Here is a 17,985-nt window from a genome sequence, read left to right on the forward strand (position 1 = left end):
AGGACAAGTGGCTCTGTTGATGTCACACAATGGGAAGTCACTGTCCCATGACTCATCTTAGTGGCCTCTGCCTCTTCTTTTAGTCAGGAAGTAGCTCTTTCCTTAGGCTGAAATGACCGAGCATCACACCAGCCCGCTCTGGCGCACCACCACTGCAGAACTATCATATCACTACTCCTTTTCTTAAGTCTGCAGAGACACCAGACTATACCAGAGATATCTGCTTTCATGGTTACAAGCGCTCTCTCTTCCCACATGCAGGGTTTATATCATCAAGGTGATTGGCTACTTATTGAATTAGGCCCTTATCAATCAGATTATTTTGTGGGATGCTCAGTGCTTTTTTTTTTTTTTTTTGGTTGGGGAGGAGAGAGAATCCAGCCTTGTTAATCCCTTGCCAATATGTGTAAGTCTACCTATGGGCTATCAGTGGCACACACCAGTTTGCAAAAACAGAATACATAAATTGGAAATACTACAAAGAGACTTGGCCATTTCCTCAGGGTGGCATCCCTAGAATCTTGACCTGGCAATATAGGTGTATAAGGGTGTTATGTAGCTGGTGAAGCTCAAGAGAGGGAGAGCCAGTTGCCAGGAACCTTCAGCACTAACACAGGAGTGCTTCAGAATTCCCTGCACCTCTCAGCCCCCTTTATAATATGATTAACATCATAACCCTTATCTCTTTGTGATTGGAATATTAACTTGTTCATTTTATCAGCATACAGGAATTAAGAAAGTAACTTAAACTGCCTTACAACATGTGCTTATTGCTTATTGTAGCTAATAGTTTAATGGATACTCATGGAAGGCCTTTGGAGGAGTGTTCAGTGTATAACTGCTTAAGGCTGGCTCTTGTTATGTTCGCCACTCTTTTCCAGTGGAAGCAGCTTCTAAGAAGTGCATGCCTGCTTCTCTGTGTTCTCCTTGAACTAGTCTGGAGCAGATGTGATATGTCATGTTCAAGGATTGCCATTTGTTGTACGAATACACATGAAGCAAGTTAGGGGGAATAAGCCACTACCAGTTGTCCTGCTCCAGACCACTCAGCTCTCCACAGCACTCATCAGATTCACCCATGGTCTCATGGGTCTGTCTGTGTGAACACAGCAGAGAGAGCGCTGTTCTCCAGTGGCGCTGGGGTATTTCTGAGGGCAGCGGGAAGACGGCTCTAGACAACCATGTTTTTTTCAGTCCATGTGATCCCTTTGAGAATCAAATGAAAGGTGTAGCTTTCTCCTGAAAAAAAAAAATGTACATATAGAAACACCTGTGTTCGGTTCCAGAGTGTTCATAGGCATCCCACACAGGCTCCCTCTCGGTATCCATGGATACCAAGGAGACTTGGCCTCCAAGTTTAGAGACCTTGAAAGCTTTGAGGTAGTATGTATCAATTATTATTGATAATTTGGTCCAAATTCAAATCTCTCACTATTATTCATGTGTTCATTCATGCATATTAAAATAGGACTGTGTTAGACTGTCATCTCTATAGAGGCAAGGGTTACTTTCATCCACCTTCCTCCATGTTCAAGAGTGGCAAACCCAGAGTAGGTGCCTGTAAATATTTGTGTGTATTAAAAGAAATCATTTTCTGCAGCACCCCTCTAGATCTTCCTAGAGAAGAAATGTAAGATTTTGAGGAGCATGCCATAGTACAATTGACTGGTGATGGGAATACCACTCCTGCATGCTGTGCCACCATTACTCAGGGTTAAACTGTTACTGACGAAATGTTTGATGGTGAATTTCCATCTCCATCCTGATAAAGCCTAAGGTACATGAAGTGTGCAGACAGCCTGGTGAACCTGAAGTTAGTCACCAAGAGTCACAAATACGATTCTAGCCCTTTGAGTGAGTCTCAGTGCAGGAGAAATCATGCAGTATAGTCATTATGCAGAGAGGGAACAAAACTCTGTGTCAAAGCTGTTATTTCGAGCATCTGAGAGCTTTGCCTGAGCTTTGAGAGCAGGCATTCATCTTCTGTAAAATGATGTGAGGCAGCAGCCAGAGCGGCACCCGGCTTTTACTCCAGCCCCTGCTTGCTCTCCTCTAACCCCAAAGCAGCCTCTCCCTGTGGCCTGTGCAGAAGAGGTGATATGGAACCTTATACGTGCTAGCCTTCTAGTGGCATCTGCCACTCCACTACTCACTACTTTGGGGGACAGGGGGTAGGTGGTAGTGTGACCTCTCTCTCTATTGGAGTCCTGACCATCCTAGAACTTGACATGTAGATCTGGCTGGTGGCTGGCCTGCACTTCACAGAGAACCGTCTGCCTCTGCCTCCTGAGTACTGGGATCGAAGGTGTGTGCCACCCTTTAGCTTTCCTTTTTAAATGGTAGGAAGCTCCATCTCGCCTCACCATCACTTTGGGAAACATGAACGGTAGATACATGGACTTCTGAAAGCTTTCTTTGTCAGATTACAAACCCAGTTCCAAGGCCTGCCTGAGTGCAAGGGACTTAATTACTGTAACTGTCTGTAACCATTAACCTTTTCAACTCATCCCAGAAAACAGCTCTCCGTTTGCCTGCCCTCAGCACAATTCTCTTACAGTGTGGCTTGGGTGGGGCTCCCAGAAGGTTCCTTTTGTCTCTAGAGCAAGGTTGATTCTTCCCAAGGTATTGTCTGTCTCTGGCTGTCTTCCATCGCCCTGCCCTTCACCAAGTCAGATGTGTGTCGCAGACATTTCTTCCTGCTTCTCTGCTGTTCTCCGTTTTGTTGTCCTCTTCTTAGGCAGCACGTAGGCCTTATTTGAATTGTCTTAGTATTGCCATGTTTTGGAGATCTCAAATACTGTTTTATCTGGAGTTTTAAATGGTCAAATCCTATGTGGCTTGAGGGTCGGCAGAAGCCATGTTTCTCTTTGGCCCTTCCCATTCTTCCCATGGCCTCACTTCTCATAGATAATCTAGTGATTCTTTGTTGAGTTTTATTTGAGGTATAAAGTTCTTTTGAGCATGCAGGACTGTGTGCAACGTCAGCCAGGGAGATGGAGTTAGGTCTGTCCCCAAGCAGCCCTTTTGCATGCTGTGAGAGTATGTATCTGAGTGGCTGGGGTTGTTTTGTGGGAATCCATCAGGGCAGTTCCGAGGTATTTTAACTATAGTACTGGCATCTGTGCCACCTTTAGCAAACAGCAGTAAGAAGCAGTAACACTTGGGAGGCCAGGCACCGGAAACTGGCCGCCTCCTCTGTTTCTCCCACCCTCTTCCCAATCCATCACCTGTATTATTCCTGCTGTAATTTAAACACCTGTCTAGATGGAATGCATGCAATGTGTCCTTACCCCACACATTCAGATGTTTGCTCACCTGCCTTATTCGGAAGGCTGACTCTAAAATAAATAGTGTTTGGTACTAAAAGGAGAAACTGGCTGAGGTCACCGTGGCAGTGGCCGTGAGGCAGGGAATGGTATAGAACATCTGGATTAGCTGCTGCAAGAGTGGGAGCTGAGGAGGAGGGAAGGAGCAAGGGAGAAACATCTGCCAAGCAGGCCCCAAGGCTCAGATGGAGGTGGGATTTGGTGGCCAGATTTCCCACAGGCAATTGTTCACTTGGCTAACCAGCCAGAAGAGGGCAGAGATGGAGTCATAGTTAGTAAATGGCCTGATGGGTTTTAATCGCAGAAATATAGCAAGTAGTCTTGGACTTGTCTGAAGTTTGTTCTGAGATGTTTTGTAAGCATTTGGATCTTCCGCATACTTTTAAAGTTTGAGCACCTAAACACCAAGTAACAGTGAACCGTGAATGTCCCTCCTGGAATTGTCTCCTCTTCTTCCTTGACCCCCTTGTTCTCTGTCTCACTCTCTCCAAGGCATGTCTGCTGTCTGTGCATGGAGGAGAGGAAGCCGTGTGTGTTCCCTCTCTTGTTCTTGCCTTTTGTTCTCTACCATCTCTGAAAAGTGATTTTTCAAACTTACAAGGCAAGTGGACTCTGTGGATTTCGTAAAATGCAGGCTTCGGGTTGCAGGGACTGAACTGTGTTCCCTATTGCATCAGGCGTCCAGAGTTCAGGTGCTGCTGCTCCACAGACTAAAGCTGTAAGAAGTGAGGTGCAGATGCTCACACATGGTTCAAGTCAAGATTGGAAAGGTTTACCTTAGAAAGTCTAGGAATTGAATTTAAGGGCCACACTTAGTGATTATTTTATCTCTCAACCTCACTTTCAGTTTCTCTGTTTTTAAGAATAAATTAGTTCACACATAGTGTGCTGAGCACATTGACTACAAGGAGCTGTTGAATACATTCAGTGATTGTTAAGTTCCTATGGTTGCATCGTTCTTGCTGATAGTGGGAACTGAAAAGTGATGACATTGTACCTAAGGCAAGAAATCCATGGCTCCTCTTAGAACGCTGTGCTAACTTTGCACGTAAAGATGCACAAAGATAAAGATACCAGAGAGATGGCTCAGTGGTTAAAAGCACTGATGGCTGTTGCAGAAGGCCTGAGTTCAGTTCCCAACTTCTATATTATAGCTCATAACCATATGTAACTCTAATTCCAGGCAACCCAACACTTTCTTCTGACTTCCATAGCCACATGATGCACATACATACATGCAGGCAAAACATTCAAATACATAAAATAAAATAGATCTTTAAAAACATGTGAGTGTTCATCATGAATTGAGCATGTTCTCTTTTTATAATTTATTTTTAATTTTTAAAAAAGGGGTATTGGCGTTTTGCCTTCCTGTATGTCTGTGGACCATGTGGGTGCAGTGCCCAAAGAGGCCAGAAGAGGGCTTTAGATTCCCCTGGGACTGGGAATAACAAAATGTTGAAAGATACCATGTAGGTGCTGGGAATCCAGCCCCAGTTGTCTGGAAGAGTAGCCAGTGGTGCTCTTAATTGCTGGGCCATCTCTCTAACATGGACATGTTCTTTGAATCACAGTTTCTTTCCTTAAAAATGGTTTCTAAATTGCCCTGTCTGTCCTCTAGACCCATTTGTGGCCAATGTCATGATTCTAAGCTTCACAGGTTTAATAGTGTGTATTCTAGTAGCATTTAGTAGCATGCATTAGTTCAGGGAAGCCAACTAGCCCAACAACTGTGGCCTCTCCTTTAACAAAAAGGACAGGTGTTGCTACATTTTTGTATACCATAAGCTAAGGCTGTCTTTTGAAAAAATTCTTTAGCAATAAAATGTTTATTATGGCTACATAGCTCATATATACAGAGCTGTGTCTCACTTTCTTCTCTGGTCAGAGCCAGGAAAGGGTAGGTGGGTGGAGAAGCAGATGCAGTGTGCTGACAGCCGTAGTTATCTTCTCAGCGTCTGAGAGAGACCTCAGCTGCCTGTGGACTCACCCAGTGCCAGATTTGTCTTTCCTAGTGAAAGTAAGGTAGGACTGAGGCCAAAAAAGGACGCTTGGGTCCATAGTAGGTCAGGGATTTCTTCTGCCCACTATAGAAAAGACCAAGAGACTAGAAGAGAACCAGGGATAGTTTGTGCGTCGTAATTTATCCATTATACATATTTGTCTATAGAGATAGTCAAGACTGAAGAGAAGTGCTGGCCAGCAAATTAGCCACTAGCTAGTTGTATTTTAAAATTAAAAGTTTAGAATCTAGTTTCTCAGCCACGTTTCAGATATATAATAGTCATGTGTGCCTAGTGGCTGCCCCAGTGGACAGTGCAGGTTATCAGGTCATCAGTGTCCTGATGACATTATCGGGAGGCATTCTGCTAGACCATGTTCAGGAGTGCAGAGCTAGAAAACAAGAATGACCTGGAAATGTTCCCTTTGTCTCGTTTATAACTGCATTACATCATTTCATTACAGTGTGATTAAGATGCAAATGATGTGGGTGTACCTAAAGAATGGTTTAAAAACAAAGATCAGTTCATTGACTGGCAATGTAAGTCAACACCAGACAGATCTCAGAGGCAAGGGGAGGGAGCAGGAGCTGTTGTGGACGTGGTCCGTGACTTCTAGACAAGACAAGGCTGAGACTATTCTGAAAGTAAGGACTGACTTGTTAGCATTTGGTGGTAATGGGGTTTGTTTGAGGAAAGGGTAAGGAGCAGTCCTAAGGCTGAGAGTACTCTCATCTCTGCTCTGAGACTCTAAATAAGTCAACAGTGCTCCCCTTCTGTGTATAAAGAAGTCACAGAGGCTGCCCCTTCTTGGTTCTTCCAGAAAATAAGGAATGGCTGTGGACTGAATCAAGAGCCAGCAGCTGTTCCTAGTTGCTTGTATTCTCCTCCACCTTTTACTCTGCCTGGGACAAAATAAGCCTGACTGAGCTTGGTCTTGTCCCTCCCTCTTTAATGTCCTCTGAGGGAGAGTAAATGTGGGAAATTATGTCTAAAGGAAAGACGGAAGAGCTGTTGTTGCTTCTGAATAATGATGTTTTAAAGTGTTTTCTAATAGTTCAGAGTAAACAGGATTGTTTTCCTACATCCAGGTTAGAAAATGGATTTTGACACTACAGCACAAGTTCTACAACTGTTGATGGCTTTGGGTAAAGCATCATAGTAGACTCTGCGCCTGAGTTTTCCTCTATGAGTAATGGGTAAAGTGTAAGTGAATTGTCACATCCCAAGTGCCTGGCGCCACTCAGATGCTAAGCAATGCTGTCTAAGGAAGAATATGCCACACACACCTGGAGCCCAACACTTCACACCTTGGCCTTGACACCACTTAGATTTGTGGTGTTTGTGTACCTGCTTAGTGCCCTAAGACTTTGGTCTCCTTTGCTAAGATAGGCATAAGAATGTTACCCAGGATTGGATGAGATGATGCAAGGGGTGGCAGTGCAGGGCACAGAGAGTACAGGAGGCGGGTGTTTGCTGTGAGGGGATAAACACTGGCGTTTGAATCGGGGACTGCAGCGCCGACAAATGGATTATCAAACCTGTCCAATCCACCCTCTCCTCCCCTCTGCACACTCTATTGTCCAGATTCTGCCCTTTGTGCTAAACATGGCAAACTGTGCGTTTTTTTAATCCATTGTTTAGCTACTATAAACTATTAAACCCCCTTTGTTATGATTTGGTACTTTGTTTTTTTTTAATGTGTATGTCTGTGGCTGTGTAGCTGCAGAGACCAGCAGAGGGCACTGGACTCCCTGGAGTTGGAGTTACAGGTATTTTCTGCCATCCATCAGACCATGGGTGTTAAGCACTGAACCCTGGTCCTCTAGAGGAGCAGTGAACACTCTTCACCTCTGAGTCAGCTTTTCAGTTCAGCTCTCACATATGACCTTTCTCGCATTGTGGTATTTCTACAGCCTACAGAGCGGACAGGAGTGGTCTGTGTGGGTTAGAAATAGATCCTTCAGTCCTGCTGGAGCCAGTGGCACTATCTCAGAATCTGGCCCTTGCTACCTGTAGGCTATAGGGAGAAGTAGGAAGGAGTGCTTCAAGGAGACTGACGTCCAGAGAAGAGGTGCAGCCCTCCTTTTCAGCATTTTCTTCTTTGTGCATCAGTTCACACCTTCCCTCTGTCCCTGGTGCCTGCGGATGCAGAGCAGGAGTCAAAAGTCATGGTTGGCTCTCGACGCCTCTTCTGAAGCCTGGCCCACCCCGGAGAACAGAAGCACAGTGCCGCACGCACCAGCCTCACGGTCATCAGAGACCGCTCCAACCTGTGCAAAACAGCTTTCTGACAAGACGCGTATTTTGAGTCATTGGTGAGAAGATACTGACTTGCGCTGTTTTCACTTACGGACTCTGACTGGGGAGGAAACACTACACTGTTGCTACGAAGGACTTCTTTTTTCATGATTTCAGATCATTTGAAGATTTAGAATTCTTTCTTATGTAAATATTAAAGTTATTTAGGTGCCTTAGGGTGTTTTGTAGGAGAAAGAGTGTCCCTTCAGTAGCTTCTCTTGCCTGATGATGTATTTCAGACACTATTCTGGCAACTTGCACACAGAAGCCCTGCACTCAGCACCGGGTCTTCTGCTCTGCAGGACTCCCCGTATCCCTTCCTCTCCCTGCAGCTGCCTGCGGTCACTGCCAGGCGGCGCTTACACTGAGCAGCTCCCCTTTGCAGTGATCCTGACACCCTTGGCAAAACGTCTGGCTCCTTAAGTCGTAGAGCAATATGGAGAATACTCAGAAGCATAAGGAAAAATAACATCACAGTAGATGCTATGTTATACATTCTGGATTTTTTCCTTTACAGCTTTTGAGAAGTCTATCCACGTGTCTACTTTATGTTTAAGATTTACATTGTGATTTTTATTAGAGCCCCCCACCCCCAAGTTAGCATCATGTTCCTAGTTAATGAATAAACAATATTCTCTTATGTGGATAGAGCAAAATGTAACCATCTTGTTAGCCGTTTTTACCTTCTCCTATTTCACTGTTAAAAACAATGCTTGCTTTTAAGTACATTTTTTCTATAGTGTGTGGTATGAGCTGGACCTCGGCGTTGCAGTCGCTTTAGCCCTAGTTCTGCTTCCCTGCTTAAGTCGAGGCCCTTTCCTGCTGTGCAAACTGAGGACTGGGGTCATCCCTGTACTGATTACAGACTCTGAATTTGCATGAGATGTGTGCCCCTCCCTGGATTCTAGCAAATAGGAGCTGCTGTTGTAATGGTCGTTGGTGAAATTGTCACCTGCAGAAGTACATACATCAGAGTGAGTGTGTGGTGTTACAGGTAGTGTGCTGAGTAACTTCCCCAAACTGATTTCCGGAAATATCCTCCCACCTCACAGTCAGAGCAGTAACCTGAGCCCCTGTAAGCTTCCTTTTGCTACTGTTGGACACATTTAACTATATAGCAATGTGGTGGGTTGGTCTCACAATCCCTTTTACAGTTACATGTTTAAAGAAATAATTCTCATTTACAGATGGAAACAACTAGCTTTAAATGTTCAATTGACTGTTCACATTCCATCCTTGTGTAAATTATTTATGAATGTTACTGTCCATGTTAGTGGACTGTCCAGGTTTTTCTTTCTAAGTGACTGAGTTCTTTGTATCATTTTTATTGCTATCATTATCTACAACTAAAGCTTGTTGAGCACTTAGAACCTCCAGATGAGGAAGAAGGCTGTGTGGTTTGAACATTGCCTGGATCAGCCCATTACCATCCTGAGAGTAGGGGAGGGAGTTAGGCTCCATCTACCTCTCAGACAGTGCGCGTTCCCCACCTCTGCTTTCTGCACACAGAAGACAGTCTGTGCTCTGTGCCGTTGTCACAGCTCTGCTCTCAGCCCGATGAGTCAGCATCGCAGACTGTGATTGCTCCCACATGCTTCTCATGATACTTTTCTAAAGCTTTGTGAAATCAAGTTCTTTCCCTCCCCTCATTTCTAGGTGACAAACCTGAATTTGGCCAGCAGTGTCATAAACAGAAGCAGTGCATCCACCCCCCCTACCCTTCGGCCTGTCATCAGTCCTAGTGGCCCAACGTGGTCTATACAGCCAGACCTCCACGCTTCTGAGACCCACTCCAGCCCCCCTGGAAGCAGGTGAGTGAGTGAAGGCCCGGGGCTAGCATTTGGGGTACACAGGAGTGACCTGCCTATGCCGTATCCTGAGTGATGCTGCCGCAGAGAGTTCTGAGTGGAGTCTAGCAAGCCAGCTGCCTTTTCTCTGCCTGTCCACAGATTCTAGCACTGAGCACAAGGCCTAGTTTAATTTGTAAGGTTGTTTTCATGAGAAGGAAATTCCTGGTAGTTGGAAGAATCGCTGTGTCTCTCCTCACTTGTGGCTGAGTTTTACCTTCATGCTTGCTTGCCTCCAGCTCTTTTTTTACACCCATAAGGCACTGTGCTTTGGGTACTTTGGTCTCTGCTTTGGAGGGGTATTTGTTTCTTATGTTTTCAAAAGCCAGTATACATAATTGCCTACAGTTTCCTCCAATACATTGATTTGAGAAGTGGGAAGGTATTTATTTCTTTTGTGTACTTGAAAAAAGTTGCAGGGGATAAAAGCCAAATGATTCTAGACATAAAGCAAGTTCTCAATTGAGAAAGAAAGCACTGTGTTGAATAGTGGTCTCTTTCTATAGTTTAACAATCCCTGTATGGGGAAAATTTTTAAAAAACAACAACAACAACAAACGTGGGTTTTTTTTCCGTGTTCCGGAGGCAGTGCTTGGAGAGGCGCTCAGAGTGAGTGCCTTTATGTCCAGTGTTTGACATAGGCTTTCCTGCAGTACAGTTTCTAACAAAACTAGTCTGTCTTCAAACCCTGGCAACAGGATTCTTTTTTACACCAGACGGTTGGGAAAGGACCTACATCCGCATGCGGTGTGCCCAGGCTGACTTGAGAGGGGCTCGGGCTGTGAGACCCAAAGTCCTTAGGAGATTGTCTAAGACGAAGAAGTGCGTCAGCAGGGCCTGTGGTGCTTCCGTGACGGGATCCAGCAGGCTTTCCTATCGAGGAGCAGAAAATCATTGTGAAAGAGTTGAAGGCACAGCACAGAGTCAGGAAACAAAATAAATATGTAGCGTTTTTAAGAAATAAAAATCAAGGCTTGGTCTATGAAGCGGGGAGGGGTGTAGGGGAATACAAAATAGGTTCCCAAATACAAAATCCCTGGTTCTCAGTTTTCAAGTATGGCAGTGTCCTAAAAGGCAATGAAGGGTCTTGTACTAAAGCCTCAACCTGACCAAAATGCTTGGGGCCTGTGCTTGCCTCACAGCCTAAGCACCTGACCTCAGGCCACAGGCCACTGTGGGAGGGAGGGAGGGAAGGAAGCCATTCCTGACTGCTGTCCCCAGAGCTCAGCATGACTGCCATGGTGTGTACACACAGACACACACAATAATAGTTGGAGTGGTTTTGTTACTTTGTTTGGTGTTTACTCCCATTTTATTGGGTTTTTTCATATTTATCCCCAGCCCCAACCCCCAATTCAACCCTACCTCCCAACCATCCAACTTGAAGTAGTCTTGTCTTAGACTGGCCTGGAACTCAGCTCCGCCTGCCTCTGCCCCCTGGGTGGTGGGATTCAAAGCATGTGCCACCACACCTATCCACTGGGACCATGACAAATTGTATGGATGATCCCTTTCTTAGCCCTGTTGGAAGGGCTGTTGTCTGTATGAGTGTAGAGTCCGCAGCGGCAGCCCCTCAGGCAGATGGGCAATGGAGGTGTGATTATCAGAGTGAGTGAAGCCTTCTGACCTCAGGGATCCTCTTCCCTTGAAATGAAGCTATCAGGTGGCCCAGTGTGTGAGCACAGCTCCCAGCACCCCCACGCCAGTGGTCCCAGCTGCCTTCTCTTCTGTGTACTTGCTGGAAGCTTGAAGCTTGAAAAGGCAGGTGAAAGACATGGGGAGGGAGAAACTACCTAACTGTTGAAGTTGCTGTTGGTGTCAGAATTAGTGTTTAAGGAGCTAATTTTGGAACCAGAAACCATGCCCCGGAAGTGACATAAACCTAATAAGCACATTATGTCATGCCCTGGAGTGGTGTCTCTTATTCCCATAGTCATTGTGGTTGGGATCAGAAGAACCAACTCAGAAGAGTTGGGGACAAACAAGGCTGCAGCACTTTTAAGACTGGGCGCTTTCCACAGAGTCCTCCCCACAGGAAAAGTCTGTTGTCTTTAGTACAATCTACAGAGTAGCCACATTCCTGAGACAAGTCATACAAAGGAAGCTGTTTATACTTAACAGCTTTATTCACCTTGCAAATGTTTGCATATATTCTATTTTCACACCACAGCAGAGCCAGCAGTCCTGTGGAACACATTTGTGCCACAGTCTGTGCTGGTCTATGTGGATGACAGCAACAGGTACTTTCTTACTAGAAACAAGATGTCAGAGTACACGGTTGAGACAGAATTTGTAGCACTTCGAATATTTGGTAGGGGTGACTTTACTAAAAGTTCCGGCTGGCTAAAGACGTTTCTCTTGGTAGCACCTGTTAGAAATAAGAGGAAAGATGATAGGATATGTCAAGGTCAGAGCCAAGACCTAATTTCCTTTGCCCTTCTCCCAGCCAGACACTGAGCCCTGCAGTGACCTGGTGCCTCTGCAGCCAGGATGCAGTCTCCGTGTAGTTCCCTGAGCTTTCCACCTTGACATAATTGTCTACAACAGCTCTCCATGCTTCTATTGAAACAGAAAGCCTGTTGCCAGGCTCCAGTGCAGTCTAAGGAGCCTTGGGAAGTCTTCTATGGCTCCAGGTAACCTCTGGGTGCTAGGATGGCTAGGGACTCAACTTGAGTATTCCAGTTCCATGTAGAACTCTGGGAGCAGCCACCCAAGAGCAGCGCTAAGTGAATTCTGAGGTCTTAGTTTGGGCTGTGCTGTGGTCCCAGCCAAAGGCATTCTGCTGAGTCCCGAGGCCTGATTTCCATTTTTACTTGGTAAGTCCCTGTGAAGAGGGTATTTTTGGATATTGACTTAATCTTTTGTTCCTCCTTTGTAGTAAGAAGTGACTAACCTTAATGAAGATGGGAGTTGTAGCTTAGAGATGTGAGTTTTATTACTGCTTTTGACACTAAGAGACCCTAAGCTATTTATTTAATCTTTTTATAGGATAAGCATACTTACCTATAAACTGGTCTGTTTTGAGAGCTTTTGGATTGCCTTTGATCTCCTTGGAAGTGGAGGCTAAGTAAATAAAAGGTACTCTCACTAGTTTCTGTGATGGCAGCAGTAGATTCCAGACCCACAGTCTGCTAATTCAGTCAGCTAGGCTGCCCAGCAAAGCTAAGATGTAAAGAGACTCCCGGTGCTGGCTGTACTTTCGTCAGCATGTGGGAGAACTCAGAGACTTGGTAGCCACAGGAATGAATAACCAGTGACTCACGAAGACTCGCAGATAATGTTACTCCTCATTTCCCCCTGTTGCTATTGTTCTCTGTTTTATGGATCGCACAAATTTTCTCCAGACAACCTTATTCTTCCCTTGCTGTTGGAAACTGCTCCAAGTGTAGCCTCAGGGCTGTCGTCTCCCATTGGGTCAGTGTGAGCTCAGTCCAGCGCCTCAAATCCCCTGGTTCCTTTGGTCTGTCTGGAGTCCCTGCTCAGGCTTTGTTGTGGGAGAGTGAGGCAGAGAGCCACAGCTTGCCCAGACAGTCTGAGACCTGGCCATGCAGCTTGCAGTTCCCTAGACACTCTGGGGTTGGACTTGGCCCGCCATTCCTCTGTTGTTACTTTTCAGAGGTAATAAGTGAGATTAATTGCAGGCCATTCTCCAGAAGAGAGACTTGTTAGGGCCAAATGCAGTCACATGTGTAAAGCCTGCGGCATGCCTCAGGCAAGGGCAGTGTGGCGTTACCCAGCAGGACTCCAGGATGCAGGTACCACATTTTATGACTTTTTTTCTCAGGCCTTGTCTCTGGTCTCTAGATGTTAGTACCTGGCTATTTTGGATTTTCCCCAGCTAGTGAGCAAGATTGGGTTTCCCATTTTGGGTTTTCTGGGCACAGAGGGAACCATTTGAGGCTGAGAGCAGGTGTGCAAGTCTCTCTCCTCTCTCCTTCCATGGAGCTGGACCACATCGCCAGGGAGACTTTCTAGGTGAGGAGCGCCTGGTGGGCTGAGGGTGTTTTTCTCTTCCTGAGTCCTATTATGAGACCTGGAAGGGTTACTTATAAAGCCTTGGCTGCTGCTTGGAGTGATTTGGGAAGGACAGGGCCTCAGACAGCTTGGCAGGAACCTGAGGCCCTGTTTTTTCCAGACCAGCCCTTCCTTGTGGGTCGAGCTGTCAGGGAATCCCACGAATGTCTGGCTTCTGCCCCTTTGTGTGTTTTTCCAGCATTTGTCATTGAATTATTTTTATCCATCTCTGGCTTTTTCACACACATGCACCCCCCCCCACACACACACACACATACATACACACACACACACACACACACACACACACACACACACACACACACACACAGAGAGAGATCCTAGGGATTTATCTGTTCCTCGATGTTAAAGTTAGGAGAATTGACAGAATACATGCAGAGTTTATTCGTACTTGTAATGGGACAAGATATTTTGATATTTTGGGCATGAGATGCTCAGTCAGCTCTAACTCCAAGTAAGCGCTTCCATCTCCAAACTTGGCATTCTACCAGAGAATGGGAATCCTGACAATTGCAGACAGTCTCTGTTACTCCTTCCCTCTGTCCTGTTCTTCAGTAACCAGTCAGAAAAAGCCTGGTGTTCTGCTGTGTCTAACATGTAGAATAAATTTTTCAAAGATTCTGATTCCAGTTTAGCTAATAACTTTTCTCCATTTGTTTAAATTACTTCCCCCAAATAGTGCTGGGGGAATAGTGCAGAGACTCAGGTCTCTGACTTAACATCTTTTCATTCTTGGTCATTGGTCAGCAGCATTTGCTGTGTTCATGATATTTCCTGCGCATTTCCTATGTCAGGCATTATGCTACATGCCAGGCTGGAGCATCAAGTAATACAGAGTAGCCTCTGATCTCCAGACTGTGTGGTCCTTGTACTCAGTAGAGGGTTTACAGGTAGGTAGGGATTAAAAGATATGTAATCCCTGGTGTTTGATCACCAAGAAGTTAACATCTGGTATGAAAAGGAGTTGTATACACATGAAACAATTAGAGAGCCATTCCAGACAGCATATGCTGGTAACTGCATTTTATGGCACAGGCAATTGAAAAGACAATGAAGAACGGATCAGACTTCGGTCCTTTCAGACATTATTGCTACAGAATGACAGAACCTTTAGCTAGTGCACTGAGATGAGCCCATCACAAAGGAACAAACACATGCACTCTCTAAAGCACCCAGGGCCATAGAGATAGAATGTACGGGGTTGCCAAGGGCTGGGCAAGAGGAGAGGAAACGTCAGTCTGTCAGTGTTTAGTAGGTATAGAATTTCAGCCCTGCAAAATGAAAATATTTTAGGATTTAATGTAGAATAATGTGAATGTATTTAACATTATTACGTGTTAAGTAAGTACATGTAAAATGGAAAATACAAAATTGTGTGCTTTTTAGAACACTTTATAAAACAACAACATGACAAATCTATGCAAAGATTTAAAAGAGAGGTCTATGTTCCACAGAAGCTGTTCAGAAACCAAAGCTGCCAACTTAATAGGAAATGGGACTGAAATCCCTGCAGGGAAGGAAGGTGTGTGGCAACAGAAAGGGAGAGAACCTAGGGTATGACAGACCTTGCTTTTCTCAAGCGAGCTTGGACAAGTTATAGTTAGCTATACCTTCAACTACCCCCAACTTGTGTGTGTGTGTGTGTGTGTGTGTGTGTGTGTGTGTGTGTGTGTTTGTATGATAGTATGATAGTTAATAGAGATTAAGCCTACAGCCTATGCATTGCTAAACAAGCATTCTCCCACTGAGCTATAGCCCCAGCTCTATCTATCTTTAAAAAAAAAAAAAAAAAAGATTTATTTATTTATTTATTTATTTTATATGTGTGAGTACGCTGTAGCTGTACAGATGGTTGCGAGCCTTCATGTGGTTGTTGGGAATTGAATTTTTAGGACCTCTCTCTACTTGGCTCCAGTCAAGTTCACTCGCTCAAGTCAACTTCGCTTGCTCTCAAGTCCCTTCTCGCTTCAGCCCAAAGGTTTATTATTATACATAAGTACATTGTAGCTGTCTTCAGACAAACCAGAAGAGGGTGTAAGATCTCATTACGGGTGGTTGTGAGCCACCATGTGGTTGCTGGGATTTGAACTCAGAACCTTTGGAAGAGTAGTCTGTGCTCTTAACCGCTGAGCCATCTCACCAGCCCCCTATCTATCATTTTTAAATAATAATAATAATACCTACCTTGTTAGTTGTTAAAGACTAAATGGAATTGTGTATGAAAGTAGCCAGCATAGTAGAATGCCTGGTTTAGGTATAGGTTCTTGATAACTCTGAGTTGGGGGGCCCGGTAGGGGATTCAGGCAGACTGACTCCAAGAGACTGACTTAAAATCGGATTGCCCAAGATAAGATGCTGCTGCAGCACTCGGCCCTGTGCTGGTCAAGATAGCACACCCTCTGCCCCGTAGAGCACCTGAGCTAGATTGCCCAGAGGCAGTCTTTCAGAGGATAGGCAGTCTTGGGGGTGGGCAGAGAAGAAACTGCCCTTGCTGAACTCTGTTGAAGGGCAGAGACTGCACAGCACCCTTCCTCTCTGCTGTCCTCTGAATGCTGACATTCCCAGTGCAGCTCAGTGCTCAGCCAGTAAACACTCCATTTTCCATTTATCCTGGGGGTTGAGCTCTGGGACAGCCTTTCTCTGGAGGAGTTTGGAGCTTATAATTTTGTATTTCATCCTGTTATATAAACAACAATCTTCAGCCAAGGAGCACAATCACAGAAAGAAACCACTTTGGGGGTGGGGTGGAGGGCAGGCTAACAAAACAGCTTTTATGTTGGAGCTCTACAGAAGTGATTTTTCACTACTTATTTCTCTTTTCTTCTTTCTTATAAAACAAACTTTACCTGACCTTCATCCCCTGAGAACTCCACACCACACCGAAATCCCCCAAGCCGAGGCTTCCCCGGCATAGGACTAGCAAAGTTGTGCATATTTCCCTGAAGCTGCCCACTTCTGTGCCCGCTCAGCCACAACAATATAACCTCCTCAGGGACAGTGTCCACCCAGGCAGCTCAGTGTGTCACAGGGTCAGTTCCTTACCATGAGAGCAGCAGTTGGTAAACACAGGAAACGTGTTGCTCACAGCTGGCTGGGCATCGCGCCAGAGCACAGGATGCTTGGGAGCCTGGGGTCTCTGAAGGAAGAGAGGTAGGTCCTTGTCATCCACACGTCAGATGGAAAATACACACTGCTGTGCTGCGCTGCCGCCGTCGCACCCAGCGTGGGCAAGGTAAAGGCTCTCCGGTCTCACAGGGTGAGCACACACACACATACTCCTAGCTCATGGAACTGAGAACTTCTAGTCATCCCTCAGTGTCACTGAAAGAGAAGTTACAGGACCGTCAGATGCCAAAGCCTCAGGTGCTGTCGTCCCTCATACCACACGATGTAGCGTCTGCAGATAGCTCACACATACCTGCCCACAATGCTTTGTCTCCAGATTATACTACCTAACATTATATATGTAGATAGCCATTATAACATTGCAGAGAATTATCTATCATGGAAAATTTGTGTTCAGCACAGACTCAATTAAAATTCTCTTGGATCTGAAGTTGACTAACCCTCATAGGTAGAGAGGCTGAACCATCATTCAGGTGGCTGCGTTTCTAATCCGGGCCTAAGTCCTCTCTCAGGTTGCTGCTACTCTCCCCACTGTTACAAGTAAGAGAGTGTGAGGGGAACTCCAGCACTGAGGGAACTCTGTCTTTGTCTCTCACTTCTACAGAGAAATCCTGGAGATCCCTCTGGAGGCCTTACCCAGCACTGACTTAGCACACTTGGGAGCAAGCCCAGCCAGGGCGGCAGTCAGCACTTTAAACAACAAACAGGAGTTAGGGTTGAAGAAGCTTGAGGGAAGCAGTCCTTCCCCCTGTTGTAATAACCATAGAATCCTACCACCTGACACCGTGCAGGCCCTCCTCCTAGCGGCTGCAGTGAGGAGCACTTTGGAGTGGGTTTTGGGGTGCTCTCAGTTCCCTCACTTCAACACCAGAACCAAGAAACTGTTGGGTCAGCATTTCCTGCTCAACACCCTTTTGCACCCCCTGTAGAGTGTGAGGCCATCACTGTGTGGTGTCCTACAGTACTAGGGCAGAGAAAACAACAGTTTTAGATCACTGTGCTCAGGTTTATGGCCATATTAATTATGAAGTGAATGCCCTCATTGACTGTGAACCATTAAAGAAGCTAGACTTTTAACAAGTTATTTAAGTATGGCGTCTGTGTCCTTCAGGAGACATAAGCAAAGCTTGTGAACAGAGAGGCAGTATGGAAGAACTTCAGGTTTAAAAATTCATCACCCCACGTACAGGGTATGTCATAGCAGAATGGTCCTAATGTGACCATTTGCATGCTTCAGGGGTAGCAAGGACTTGATGTGCAACTCTGATGAGTCACCAAGTTAAGATGGTATTAATTAGGCTTCAAGACAGTGACCGACATGACATTTGGCCTGGTTCTTAGATTTTGCTG

The 17,985-nt window shown here is 45.5% G+C and overlaps 1 protein-coding gene across 28 annotated transcripts in view; it reads left to right on the plus strand.

Annotated features, from left to right (window-relative positions):
- Positions 1 to 17,985, plus strand: part of Ttll5 (tubulin tyrosine ligase-like family, member 5) — a 229,068-nt gene that overhangs the window by 122,590 nt on the left and 88,493 nt on the right. For all 28 annotated transcript variants that reach the window (XR_003950060.1, XM_006515989.4, XM_030246774.1 and 25 more), the window contains one exon: positions 9,284 to 9,438. Coding sequence is in view for 27 of the 28 variants with exons in the window: in XM_006515989.4 (XP_006516052.1) it covers positions 9,284 to 9,438 (155 nt within the window). In the remaining variant the exon portion in view is untranslated. The remainder of the gene's footprint in view (positions 1 to 9,283; positions 9,439 to 17,985) is intronic.

The sequence above is a fragment of the Mus musculus genome, chromosome 12, assembly GCF_000001635.26.
Source record: "Mus musculus strain C57BL/6J chromosome 12, GRCm38.p6 C57BL/6J".
Taxonomy (NCBI): domain Eukaryota; kingdom Metazoa; phylum Chordata; class Mammalia; order Rodentia; family Muridae; genus Mus; species Mus musculus.